The sequence below is a fragment of the Zootoca vivipara genome, chromosome 7 (genome assembly GCF_965207765.1).
Source record: "Zootoca vivipara chromosome 7, rZooViv2.hap1.1, whole genome shotgun sequence".
Classification (NCBI taxonomy): Eukaryota; Metazoa; Chordata; class Lepidosauria; order Squamata; family Lacertidae; genus Zootoca; species Zootoca vivipara.
In genome coordinates, this window is record NC_142590.1 from 32,252,796 (window position 1) to 32,267,474 (window position 14,679).

General features: G+C 42.1%; 1 protein-coding gene across 2 annotated transcripts in view; it reads left to right on the forward strand.

The window, feature by feature from the left end:
- NEGR1 (neuronal growth regulator 1) overlaps positions 1-14,679 on the forward strand; it is a 438,504-nt gene that overhangs the window by 268,592 nt on the left and 155,233 nt on the right. For both annotated transcript variants that reach the window (XM_035123509.3, XM_088673910.1), the window contains exon 3: positions 13,791-13,916. In XM_035123509.3, the coding sequence (XP_034979400.1) occupies positions 13,791-13,916 (126 nt within the window). The remainder of the gene's footprint in view (positions 1-13,790; positions 13,917-14,679) is intronic.

The following is a 14,679-nucleotide window of genomic DNA, read 5'->3' on the forward strand; positions in this document are numbered from 1 at the left end:
CAGTGTCAGAGCTTCATGCTCCAGCACCGGGGGCGGAGAGCAGGCGGGGGCGGGGCTGGCACACGTCCCGGGAGCAGAGCACGCTGCCCGCATGGGTGTGGCATGCGTTCTGGGAGCGTGGTGTGTCGCCTGTAGGGGCGTGGCGTGCGTTCTGGGGGCGGGGACAGCCGCAATGGCACCCTACTGGGATCACGCTGCCTGGGGCGGCGTGCTCCCATAACCCCCCTCTCCCTATGCGCCTGCCTGGAGGGCTGTCTGTGAACAAACACTGGCTCCCTCGGCCTGAAAGCAAGATGAGCGTCACAACCCCAGAGTCGTCTTTGACTGGACTTTACCGTCCAGGGCTCCTTTACCAGTGGTAAACCTGTTTCTGGAGTGTACCATTTCAGACTGCAGGTGGAAGTTCACATGGTAGAATGTTCCTCCATATATGTATATATGTATGAATGAATGAATGTTTGTAAACAGATATATATGAAATCCCTGAACACAGTAGACTAGTTACCAGGACTCCGATCACCAGTTGCTGTTTTTCTTTACATATTCCTTTATTGATTTTGCATGCTATCCTTTTATTATGTTTTGGGGGGGGACACCTCCTGGAAAGTTGATTCATAAGAAAATGCAAATAACTCCCTTATTTTCCCTATATTTCTATGAAGTAATGATATAAATATGTCATTGATGAAGGTGCCATTTTAGCTAGAATTTGTAGCCAAGTTAATAGAAAGCACACTGCCTGGTGATTCAGAAACACGCTCCATTTGTGTGACATCTTCTTGCCTTTCACACTAAATTCCCAATTCTTATTGTGGTTTAAAAGTCAGCTCACACCAATGGCTCTTTGATAATTTTCTCATGATATTACCCACTATTTCCTTCCACTATATTCAAACCGTTTAGAAGTATAGATTTTCTGCAAATCCTTTTAATTAAACCATATCCTACCCTGAGGATCTTCTCAAAATCTTCCATACCGACTTTTCCATCCTCAGCTATCTGAACATTCTGTGCTCTTTTTTTAATTTGGATTTCATACCCTTTCTGGCAAAGATCCATGTCCTCCTGCTTGCACCGAATAACCCCAAGCACACTGATGATGCTCATTAAGGGAGCTGTGTTATTACTCAATTTTGATCGTAGGCTTGCTTTGGTAGAATGTCTATATTTTCATCATGCAGCTAAAAACCAGCTATTTAAATAAAGCATCACAGTGTGCCAGTGAAAGATGAGCCCATTTGCAGTTATCGCATAGGGCTATGGCAGATAGATGCAAAGCAGTTTTGAGCCCTGTGGATCCCCTTATGTATATTAGGACTTTGTCTGGTTTTTCTTTTAACCAGGGTCTTCCTGAGCTGGCCAGACCAAAATGCCGGCCAGTGCAAAGGAAGAGTGCCATGGAGATTGGAACAAGTTGTTTGCTCCTGGGTCTGAGAGAAGGCAATGTGACCTTTTGAAAGTAGCACAACAAGGAGTAAATATTGTATGAAGACGCAGGAAAATACTTCCACGCTATGCATTGGGAATAATGAGCATGCTGTGCAGATCACAGCTGTGCTGTTAGTGGTCTGCTCTCTACAGAATTGAGTGCAGCTCTCGGACACACCATGAAACGGTTAGGCCCATTGTACAAACACCTCGGATCTTCCCTTCCTTGCTATCCTGTTTGGGTAGGAAAGAAAGAAAAAGAGTTGGTTTCCAGTTCCAGCTAGATAAAGGAACTCCTGCTCCTGACGAGTAAAGGATGCTCAGAATATGCTCTTCCTTAAGGCTACTGAGAGCTCCCTTGGTTGGTGTTTTGTGAAGCGCACACATTTTGCACTTGTTAAAGCCAAATCTGAATCTTTCAAAAGCCTGACCTTTCCCCCTCTATGCCATTCCCGTGACATGGTGCTTGCTGTTCATTCTAGTGTACTTTGTACTCCCCACACCCCAATGCTGCCTTAGGACACCTCCACTGTTGTTGTTGTTGAATGATTTCAAGTATTTTTGATATTTGAACAAAACAATTAAGTAGTGTTGTGGCAAGCTGACCGTCAGGCTTTGAATTCTGCATTTGCCATGCTCTTGCCTACATTGATAGGTAGCTAATCACAATGAGAAGGACCTGTAGGCACTCAGCAGGCATACAACAGGAGACGGTAGGAATTAAGCTTCTGAAAGATCAGTTACACAAGAGTGAGACGTTCTTTCGTTCTCTCTCTCTCTCTCTCTCTCTCTCATTATAAAATGGTGTCACACAAAGATTAAATACCCTTTGGTCTCATTTATTCTCATTAAACCCTACATTGAAGAAAGTGAAAATGCATTTCTATTTATTATTATATTTATATCCTACTTTTCCTCCAGGTAGCTCAAAATGAAATACATGGTTCTCTGCCTCCTCATTTTATCTTCACTATAGCCCTGGGAGGTAGGTTTGGCTGTGAGATGGTGGCTAGCCCAAGTTCAGCTTCATGGCTTAAGTGGGGATTGAACCCTGGCCTCTCGGGTCCCAATCCAACCACCTAATCACTACACCACATTGGCTCTCAGCCTTGCACATGCATTTTATACTGTGAATTTGGGCTAGAATATTGGAGGCCATCTTGGTTTCATTCTGCAAGGTGGCAAAACATGATGCTCCAAATGCTTGGCTAGCTAGAATTAACCTAGATGTCTGAACCTGTAACCAATGAGGAAAATGAAAAGGCATGCATGCAGCCATTTGTGAGATTTTTATACAGGTACTGGATCAAGAAAGCCAATTCTGCCTGTTTCATCACTTACATCTGCAGTCTGCACTTGCAACGCAACCACTGTCCTCACTTGTTCCCCTGCCTCTTTGAAAGTTGCAGGTGTGAGACTGGATCCATTGGTGCCCTTCCATGAACTGAAAGAGGAGTCCTGTTCATGGAAGAGTTTTTGTCCAGGACTATGCTAATAGAAAAGAAGGGGAAACTGTTTCCCCAAATTCCTCCTTCGCCCTCCAGTCCTTCATTCTTCCTTTCACAGAGAGGTCCACCGGATCAAAGGCTACTCTGCATATAGAAGGATGCTGTTAGCTTCAACTTACAGTTCTGCCAGGCAAATTTTGAAAGGGGGTGGCATTTGTGATGCCTACAAAAACAGAACTCCTGCAATAGCCTAGGAAATAAAATACTGTTTTAAAAAAACCCAACTCCCAACCAATTCAGTATGATAGGAATAGGAGTTGATTTTATTCACAAGCTTGTGCGGGAAAGCTCATTCATCAGTAATTCATTGCAGATAATACAGTATCTTGGAGTATTAAAGGATTACTTAATAAGAAGCAACTGTTGAGGATAAAGAGCTGTCCTTCAAAAATCTGCATTTTGACTATTTGTTTTCCCCCACATTTAATTATTATTAACTTACAAGTTTTTTTATTGAAAGATGAGAGGGCTTTTGGTTATTTTTATTTATTTATTTTAAAAAAGTCAAATCGATTTAGTTTGGTTCATTTGGGGCTATATAGGTCACAGCTGTTCAGTTTTTTTCTTCTTCTTTGCCACAGAATAGATTTTTACAGAGTGAATTAGAGTAATGGATTCATTTCAGGGATCTACATGGGGAATCTGATTAATAAATTATCCTTTTATGTGGAAATAATACTTCTGGATGTTTCTAATCTTGAGGATGCTTTGCAACATATGCAAGCCCTATGAGGTCATTAAATGAACTGTGTTAAGAGTGGATTATTGCCTTTGAGGGTTAGATTGTGACATATTTTGAAATATGTTTCTATTTTGGGGAAAATGTACAAACTCATTTCAAACTGCAAGGCAGAGTAATATTATACTTGGCTGTTCTAGGAAATTGAAAAGCCGGATATCTTTCTTTCAGCTTCTTTCTGACACCGAAACTACTTACAAAGGTTCTTTCTGCTAATTTAAAAATGAAAAAGGGAGAATTGAGGAAGGCTTAATCATCCTTAGGCACAAATCTAATATAACCCTCACTTTTAAGTGATTTTTCCCCCCTAAAAAAAAATGGATGCAGGAAGCGAATCAAGGCCTGAGTATTGTTTTCCCCACAGTATTTGAAAAGGTTGTTGGTCAGAATGGGGTGAAGATCTTTGAAGAAAGAAGTGAATTCTGCTCCTGGAAATGGTGAGTCAGGAGTGAATCACCTTATTAACAAAGTGACTATCTTTCCTCTTTTTGTGACCTCTTCTATGGAATGGGTACAAAAGCAGCCATACCTGTCCTCCTGGCACTTCTCCATGGAACGACACTGTGGCCACATTCATACTGTGGCCACATACATTACAGCACCACGATACCGCTTTAAACAGTCATGGCTTCCCCTAAAGAATTCTGGGAGATGTAGTTTCTTAATGGTGCTGAGAATTTTTAGGAGACCTACCTATTCACCTCCCATCCCTTTTAACGCCATCTAAATTTGCCTTCAACACAAACACACACATTTACAGGGAGCAGGTGGCCCTGTGGTCTAAACCAGTCAGCCTCTTGGGCTTGCCAATCGGAAGGTCAGCGGGGTGAGTTCCTGTTGCTCTGATCCAGTTTCTTCAACTTTGTTTTCACGTGAAGTGAAACCTCTCAAAACTTAAAAAGAAAAAAAGAAACAATAATAAGTGAAAAAAGAAAAGAAGAAAAAATGGAAAAAGGAAGAAAATAGAAGAAAAATTTGCATTGAACATAGAACAAATATTAATACAGATATTAAAATATGACTTCCACTCTACCTTCGATTGCCTTTTTAAAGACTTGCTTTAAATTTGCATGGTTTGCTCTGATCCAGTTTCTGCCAACTCAGCAGTTCAAAGCATACCAGTGCAAGAAGATAAATAGGTACCTCTGCAGCAAGAAGGTGAACCGTGTTTCCAGGTGCTCTGAAACTTGTCACAGTGTCCCATTGTGCCAGAAGTAGTTTAGTCATGCTGTCCACATGACCTGGAAAAGCTGTCTGTGGACAAACACTGGTTCCCTCGGCCTGAAGCGAGAAGGGTGCTGCACCCCATAGTTGCCTTTGACTGGACTTAACTGTCCAGGGGTCCTTTACCTACACATACACATACACATACACAAAAGGCTTTGTGTTTACTTCCACTGTTTTAGTAAGCTATTCATACGGTATTTTAGATTTTGCTGCTGTAATGTAGGGGGAAGGTAATCAGGGATGTTTTTGGGAGTATGGGGGAAGAAATAATTATGGACTCAGCATTTTATTCTGAACATTTTGTATGAATGTGTGGTCAAAGGCAACCAGCTCCAGAATTCTTAGTCTATAAAGTGAACAGAATTTTCCTAATACTGTATTCTACAAAGCCTGTAAATTCTATTCATTGTAAAATCAAGACTCTTTGATTGGTATGGAATTTTTCATGGAGACCCTGTGTAGTGAATGATATAATCTAGGCAATTCTTGGAGGTTATTGAAAAGTAGATGTACTACAGCTGTTTTAGCTTCCAACTACAGGGGATCACATTAATTGCTTGCAGCTCTTCCCCACTCCACCCCCAGCATCTAAAACATAAGACAAGTTTCTCTTTTGTTTGGGTATGCTAAAAATTAATGGAAGTTATAGGGGGCTTTTTTCATTTGTTTAATGAAAATCCATTGCGTTATAAGGTTTCAAACTTGCAATTTTAAATGAGAGTAACCTTGAGGCAAATTATGCAGTGCATGTCAGATAGAAACCAAGATTAAATCGGCACATTTGTTCCTGAACTAATACATGGATTGGGCCTTAGTGGTTCCCTGCCTTCCATGCTTCTGAATGTTCAGATGCAGTCATAAGCTCACAGCAATAGAATCAAAATACTTCCGAAAAGGTGTGTGTGTGTCTTCAGTCCTATACAGCTAGGAATAAGTTCACTGAAGTCAAGAAGAATTAGTTCTGTGCAGACATGGATAACAGTTTTGCACTGTAAAATGGCATGTATAAAGATGTACTTAAATTCAAATGTTTATTTACAGACTACTTTAGAAATGGGATGGAGCAGACTTTTGGGTGTACTGAACACATGCATGTGATAGACTGGAAACAGACTCATTTACCCATCTATCCATCCCTACCATAATTGTGTCAGGCTTTCAAGCTTTCTCTGCTCTGCTTGTACATTTTAACAAATGGGGGTGGCAGTTGCTTTGGCATCCCCCATCTGTACCCATGTGGGTTTGGTCCATGAGTGAAGTTTTAAGCATCTTAACTCTTGCTATAAACTGGAGGGTTGGGTTCCTTCACATAATATAGTACATTAACCTCTGATAATGGTTAGGTTTAGAGCATGTCAATTGGCAGGTAATGGGGCCTTTCCCTCCCTATGGGAAATTGTTAGTGGTAAGGAGGGTAAATTAGCAATAGAAAGAGACAAAGAAGTTTCTGTTACCAGTTCTGGATTGTATTCTAGTCAGAGTACACCAATTCAAACTAATGAATCTAAGTTAGTAATGCCAACTTTAATAGAAATTAGAGGACTTATCCACATTTACCTTTGGCCCTGTGCTTTCCAACCACAGGCCTGCGCTTTAGGGCTCCGTGTCTGACTGCTCTTTTTTCTCCTAAAAGCTTTCCCTGGGGAAACCTACTCTTTAAAGCAGAATTGCAACAAAAGTCCATTAAGGTTTTCTGCAGATTGCCATTTGCTATGCTGCAGGGGTAAATAATGGGGTTTTTGCGGGGGGGGGGACCTCTGGAGCACACACAAAAAGTGTGTTTGGGCCCAGAGCTTTAAAGTTCAGGCTGTGCCTGAAAAGTAGAGAGGTAAAGTAAAATAAGCCCCTTAGTAGAACTAGTCTTCGATACAACCCACTGTCTGAGTGGCATGCAAAATTCATGCAGGGATTTGTACCAGTCCACCTGACTTCAGTCGCAGGTGTTTGTTGGCCTACAACGTGTGTGTGTATCTATTACCTTCTTAATAATGTTTGTGTTTTGTATCTGATGGTGTATTTGTTCAGGGACAGGGAACTAATAAAGTTATGTCTAATGGTAATAAGACTAGCTAAAAAGCGAACATAGAATCCAAGGATGTGGCTGCACCGTCTGTGTGATATTCCAATTATATTTTCAGCAGTTTTGATTTGCATCGCTTGCAAAACATTTGCCTCGCATCATCTGCTTCATCCCGTACTCACATGCCAAACGCATGTTTTCATTTTCTCTGTCTGCATTTCTGGAGTTCTGCCAGGGATGGCCAATTTCTGTATTCTTCAGGCAGCTCAAGTCTCTGGACTGCTATCTCCTTATCGTTATAAACCCAGCCGCTTGACTAAGAGACTTTTTTCATTCTTGACCATAATTCATATAGTGCCGTGAGTATGCAGTGCACTTTGCAGTTCTCCGTCTCAAGGAGTTTACAGACCTCAGAAGTCTGGGAGCTTCTGCAGACCAGTTCCTTCCCACACTGCAAAAGCAATGTCAGGCGTTCTGGGCTATGTGGGTGAAGCACAAACTCTGGCTCAGGGATGGGGAACCTGTGGCCATCCAGATGCTGCTAGACTCCAACTCACATCTTTGCTGCCCACTTGCCATTCTGGCTGGGATTGACAGGAGTTGCAATCCAACAGTATCTTGGGGACCACAGGTTCCAATCTTTGCTCTAGCTTGCCTCCCCTGGAAAGCATGCTGTAAAGCTAATATGGGAATGGACCCTTAGAGGTATAGGCCATAGATTGTTTCATTAGCACAAAGGCCTAGGTGAAGAAGAAAATGCTTTTGCCTGGTGCCTAAAGATATACAATGAAGGTGTCAGGCAAGCTTCCCTGGGGTGAGCATTCCACAGAAAAGGTCCACTCTCATGTTGCCACCCTCTGGACGGGGAGGCACATGAAGAAAGTCCTCAGATGATCACACGATCCAGGTTGATTCATTTGACCAGGATTGCCAACTTCCTTTTAATTGGTTGTTTTTTCCCCTTCCCACTGCCTTATAAAATAAATTAAATAAAATAACTGCTGCCTAACAGGCAGAAATTCAGCAGATGCACAGTCCAAACACTGTACCTGTTGATTGTCAATCTGCTGTGCAGTTGTATAACCTCTGGAGCTCTAAACCCAATTATTTTCATTTTTTAAAAAACTATCCATGCTGATGCTTGCTCACAAACTATACTCAAAAGTATAATAAATTCAAAATATTTCCCTCACTCCAAACAGAGACATTGTCCCAATCGCCTGGAGCAGAACCCATTGGCTGGCTGCAAATGGATACAGCTTGCTTTTCACCCATTTGTGGATGAGCTGCTTTGTGGCCTTTCAAGGCAGTCGCTGCCAACACTGTTTGATTAGAATCACAGCTGTACAATAAACAGATACTGTGTCTCAATCAAAGCCACAGCACAGAGTTTCCTTTATGCCGATGGAGTCAGCGCTTCCCAAATAGTGTCTGCTCTTTATGGCCTTTGGAATGCCTGCTTCTTGGGGATCCCTTGCAGTTCCCTCCCCCTCCTCCGCATGTTATATGTGGGGCTGCCTCTGGAGACACTTCAGAAACTTCAGCTGGTGCAGAATTTGGCAGCGAGGTTGCTCACTGGGGCAAGGCAATTCGATCATATTACACCAATCCTGGCCTGGCTGCACTGGCTGACAATTAGTTTCTTGGCCCAATTCAAAGCGCTGGTTTTGATCCATAAAACCTTCAATGGCTCAGGATGGCCATACCTCAAGGGCCACCTCCCCCCATATGAACTAACCTTGACCCTACGACCATCATGTCATACCCTCCAACATTTCTCCAATGAAAATAGGGATGTCCTATTCTATAATAATAATTTTACTATTTATACCCCATCCATCTGACTAGGTTGCCCCAGTATACACACACACACACACACACACACACACACACACACACACACACACAAACATTAAACATTAAGAAAACTTTGCTATAAAGGGCTGCCTTCAGATGGCTCAGGGGTCGGATAACTGCATACCTTCAAACATTTCTTTGGTGAAAATAGGGACAACCTAAGGGAAAGTGGGGCATTCTGGGATCAAATCAGAAACTGGGACTGTCTCTGGAAAATAGGGACACTTGGAGGGTCTGTCATGTACCTCTAACATGAGAGGTCCAGAGGGTGGCAACACGAGAATGGGTATTTGCTGTGATAGCTCCCTGCTTGTGGAATGCGCTCCCCAGGGAGGCTTGCCTGCAACCTCCATTATTTATCTTTAGGTGCAAGGTGAAAACGTTTGTCTGTGACCAGGCCTTGGGCTGCTTCACATTCGCAGGCATCCCCAAACTGCGGCCCTCCAGATGTTTTGGCCTACAACTCCCATGATCCCTCGCTAACAGGACCAGTGGTCGGGGAAGATGGGAATTGTAGTCCAAAACATCTGGAGCGCCGAAGTTTGGGGTGCCTGTTCTATAATAATAATAATAATAATTTATTATTTATACCCCGCCCATCTGGCCGGGCTCCCCCAGCCACTCTGGGCGGCTTCCAACAAAAAATTCTAAAATACAGAAATTCTAAAATACAGAAATCCATCAAACATTAAAATACAGAAATCCATCAAATATTAAAATACAGAAATCCATCAAACATTAAAAGCTTCCCTAAACAGGGCTGCCTTGAGATGCCTTCTAAAGGTCTGGTAATTGTTGTTCTCTTTGACCTCTATGGCCTTTTGAATGTATTTGCGGGAGGGTGGTTATTGGTTTGTTTTTGTTACGTATTTTATGTTCTCCTTTCGTATTTTTATCTTGTGAACTGCCCTGAGATCTTCAGGTGAAAGGCAGTTTACAAATTTCAAAAAGAAGAAAGAGGAAGAAGAAACGTAGATATTGCATTGTGTGGAAAGCATAGAGTAGGGGCAGTAAAGAAAATAAGACATAGCCCACGTTTCTGCATGCTGAAAGCACTGATTGCCTGCCTGAACCTGCAAACCATCTAAACTCTGGGCTGCTAGGGGCTCCAAAGTGATGTTGCCCACAGCATGATTCCTCTTGAGTGTTTACTGTGTCATCCGCTGTTATGCTGCACTGAAAATGTTAAGTCTCCTCGGGGAAAAATCAATAGCTGAAATTGTGCCCACATGAAAATAATTTGTATTGTAGAAATAAACAGGAAGTGTTTCTTCTTTGTTTTTGTTTGTTTTAAACTGCCTCCCGTATCTTGGAAACAATCTGGAGCGAATCCCCTCCTTGCTAGTGAGAAGCAGAGTTGCTTTTTATATACCTAGACAAGAAAAAGAAAAGAAAATGCTGAAGAGTTGCTTTTCAAGGATGCAATGGTAGGCATGTGATGTCCCTAGGCCAGGTTCAATAAACATTCCATGCGCTCCCTCCATCCTGGAAGTCTGCCTCGAATTGATTGGTGTTCGTCCGTGCAGTCTTGCAGCAGCTCTTGTGAAGAGAGCTAGTCGGAATTATTTTTATCGATTCTGCCACTATGTAATTTTTATAGAGCTGTTTGACCAGTGCGACCCGATACATATCATTACAGGGCTTTTGTTTTGTTTCGTTGTCCCCTGAATGAACATGCAAAGCATCAGAACCACGCCAAAACATGATTACTAACAATTTGAGTTTTAATCTTGTCATCCCCTTGAGATTTCGGGGGAGGCATTTCCAACTCTAGAATTCATAAATGATAGGTGAAAAAGACAAACGGGCAGTTCCTGGTTGAGGTGAGGACAGACTGCTAAACTTCAAAGCTGCAAGTTACGTAATAAGGATTAGAGGCTCCTGTTACAATTGCTAAAATACCAACCACAACTGCTATGATTAAACACCAACTAGAAATGCCAGCAAGGCTTGCTAAAGCTTCTGGTGTTCTTTGATCATCGTTAACAAGGCATTACAAGGCCCCACATAATTTTCTGACTCAGATTAAAATATATAAGGTGGAGATGTAGTTATGGTTGATAGTGCGATCCCAGAAGTCTCTGTTCTGACTGTTTAAAGTAGCACCGTAGTGCTTTAAATATATGGCGCTAATGTGGCTTAAGAGGTACACAATCCTTCCTGATATTGAATTGCCTGATAAGGGACAGAAACCTGTCACCGCAATGTGGCTGTTTTCGTGATACCTAGCTTCCATTCAAAATCAATGTGAATGTGAGCGTGCAGAACCAGAGTATTTCTGAGTCATGCAAGAAAGACTAGAATCCATAAGTAGCAAGAGGTAGTATCTGGAGCAGGTGTTGCATGTTCAGACCCAGAGACCTCCCCCCTAAATAACCACACATGACTCAAATTTTGGTTAGGTTTTTGGCAGAATTTAAGCCACAACTTTATTGATTACAGGAAGTGAGTGGTTGCATAGGCTCTGGTTCGACTAGCTTCCTGCACCCTTGCAGGTAGCGCTGACCCAGTGCACCAACATAGGTCAGCCAAGGGTGAACACCTGGATAGGTGGAAAGCCGGGAACAGGCTATGTCCGCCACCCAGATGTCTCCTTGGACTCAGGCACGGGCACAACCCCCTCACAGGGTTGAGCAAACAATTTGAGTCCCTGGATTCCTTTAACGGAATTCCCTTCACATAGGGGTGGCAAGAGCGTTCTCCCATCCCTATCACCTGAACCAGTGCCTATCCGCAACCTTACAAGTTGTGACGACTTGCTACGTGGTGGGCGAAACCCAAATGGCACCAGCCAATCAGCCAAGGGGGGGAAATTCCTGCCATGCCCCTGTCCCAACAACAGATGACACATGACAGCATGTCAAGGTCAACAAAGCCCTAAAAGTAGGGAGTGGTGGGCGGGTGTTCCGAATGCACACTCTGAAAGAGGAAGCTCTGGGTCTACTGACATATAATGATCATTTCCAGGTACAGTGGTGCCTCGCTAGACGAATTTAATTCGTTCCACGGGTCTTTTCTTTTAACGAAAAATTTGTCTAACGAACCCCATAGGAATGCATTGAATTTTTTTTAAAAAAAATTGCCCATAGGAACGCATTAATTGAATTTCAAAGCATTCCTATGGGAAACCGCGATTCGCTAGACGAATTTTTCATAAAACGAATTTGTCTAGCAAGGCAACATCTGCTTGAAAAATCCTTTCGTTAAGCGGAAATTTCATTAAGCAGGGCATTCGTTAAGCGAGGCACCACTGTACTTTGCCAGTTCTTATGTTTTTGCTTACTGGAAAAAAACCAAATCGCTTGGCATATTATGAGTCATTTTGACATGAGTGTAATTGTGGGGAGCAAGTGAGTTTCTCATCATTCACTTCAACATTGTACAAGATATCACACATACATTCCTATCTAGAGGGTTTGCAATTTGATGCAAAAACCAAAGGGCTGGGGATATTCGTGAGGGATTAATAAGTGAGTGATGCAGGTTACAGTGGGAATAACTCAGGCGGCAGTAGAAGAGCAATTAAGGAGAGGCTAAGTGGCTCAGGAAAGGTTTTGCTGCAGAACTGGGTTCTCCAAAGAGGCTAAACAAGAGGCTGAGGGAAGCAGAGTGGTGAAGACAGGAGGGAGGGGACAAAGCTGTTCAGATTCAGGAGTTCCATATCTGGTTCATTGGTTGGAACTGACATTTGGGTTCCCCAAAAACACAATGTTTCATAAATTGGTCCCCATAGTAATATCTCTTCGCAAGCAGTGCACTAAACTTAGAATAATTGGTGCAGGGGGGTTTATTGCAAAGAAATAGTTGCACAGCACAGCCTTCAAATCACTTGAAACAGGTTAATATCAGTTACTTGGGTAAGATTGAAGACCAGTTTAATTGTGGAGGTCTGCAAAGAACATGACTGCCACAATTTTAATTGGCAAGGAACAAGGCCTTCTTGACAGTGGCACCTGCTTTATGAAGTGCTCATGCTCATCCTCAGGAAATCAAAGGGATAAGCGCCTTTGCAGTCTTCCTGTAACAAGCCAAATCTTTCCCGGATTAGCAGGTCTGTGAAGATGATGCTGTTGCCTATGTTGCTCTTCATTTGATTTATTGTGTTGGATTGTTTTATTTTAAATGAATTGGTATTAGATTTAGGACTTTTGTTTGTATTATTTTTTTTACTATTGTAAACCAACTTCTGGAGTTTAATGGTGGAAAGATACATAGTATAACAAGCCAAATAACCATTAAGAACGTATAAATTTAGATATTATTATTATTATTATTATTACTATCATCATCATCATCATTTTGCACTCCATTGGCTTGGCGCTCTGTTTGGGGAAACCACCGGCACTACCCTAAATCCAGTGCTGGTCTAAGCTACCCAGTGACTTCTTGTCATGAAGAATATATATTACTTTCAGTGTAAGGAGAAATGTGCCTCTGAATACTAGTCAATGGCAAACATAACAGAAGGTGCTATAGCAGTCAAGTTCAGCTTCTTGGCTTCCTATAGGAATCTGGCTGGCTGTAAGAATAGAATGTTGGACAAGATAGGCCATTGGTCTGAGCGTTTCTCATATGTTCTTATCTCTCAGGGTTGTTGCAATGATATAATGGGTGAAGAAAGATGAAATATAAATGGAATATTAACCTACTAGGTTTTTTATAGTGATGCTCCAAAATTCAGTGCCATTTACAAAGGCATTCCTTGCCGAGTTCAGTGGGACGTACTTCCAGGCAAGTGTGTTTAGAATTGCAGCCTGAATGTTGTATAAACTAAAAACAATTCAAGGAAACATATTCCTCAGTGTGTATTCAGAGGTGTTACTTTGTAGAGATATTTCACTATAGAAAATGGGCATGTGAACTTAACCTTGCATAGTGCATTGCGGAGCAAGGGTGACTTGTTTGGGATGAAGCTGGATTCTGACGATATCAATATTGCATCTTTGATGGCATCTCTAGTGTTTTCCCAGTTTAAGGAAATCTTTAACTGTGTTTTATTGTGTCATTTCAGTTTCTCCAAAGATAAGTCATATCTCAAATGACATTGTGGTGAATGAAGGAAGTAACGTCACACTGGCCTGCTTGGCTACAGGGAAGCCAGACCCTTCCATTTCTTGGAGACATATTTCTCCATCAGGTATGCTCAAAATCCACTTGATTTGATTCTTTGTCACAATGTGCATGTGGTTTTGGTGTGTTTGTGTGTGCTTTGGGTTGCTGCTGCTGCTGTTTTAAGTTAGATACAAGTCTAATATAAATTCCAAGTGCCAGGTTGTTCAGGAGCCAAGAAATTTGTTACAGAATTTGTTACAGAATTTGAAATACGTTACAGAATTTGATTAAAATCACTACTTGCGTCATACTGGTGGCAAAAGTCCATGATATCAATGACAGCAGTCCGAGAGAAGCTATTAGCTTTAAAATGTTATATATGTGTGTTTGTGTGTGCGCATACATGTGTGTTTCGTTTCAATTCGTTTGTGTGTGTGTGTGTTTCGTTTCGTTTCGTTGTTAACAGTTTCTGGCTTTGAGTTCCTGCCAAAATCAGTGCCCTGTGGAAAGGTGCAACTGGTTAATGAGAAAGGGGGGAAACTGTACATTTTCAAGGCTTTATCCCCCATGTTTGAGTGCCTCAGGCAAGAGATCTGAAGTTAGTTTCTAGCTTTCATCTGTTCATGCTCCACCCTACACTGGCACACAACAACCCACATGGCTTTTTAGCTATTTAACAGACTCCACCCTGATGTTTTCTTCTCTTGCTTTCCTGTGCTAGATCAGGGATAGTCAGTGCTGATGGACTACAACTCCCATCAGCCATGAATGGTATTGGAGAGCACCACATTGGCCACCTCTGTGTTAGATGAATAGCATTGACAAAATGGCCACCGACTGCAGCTTCA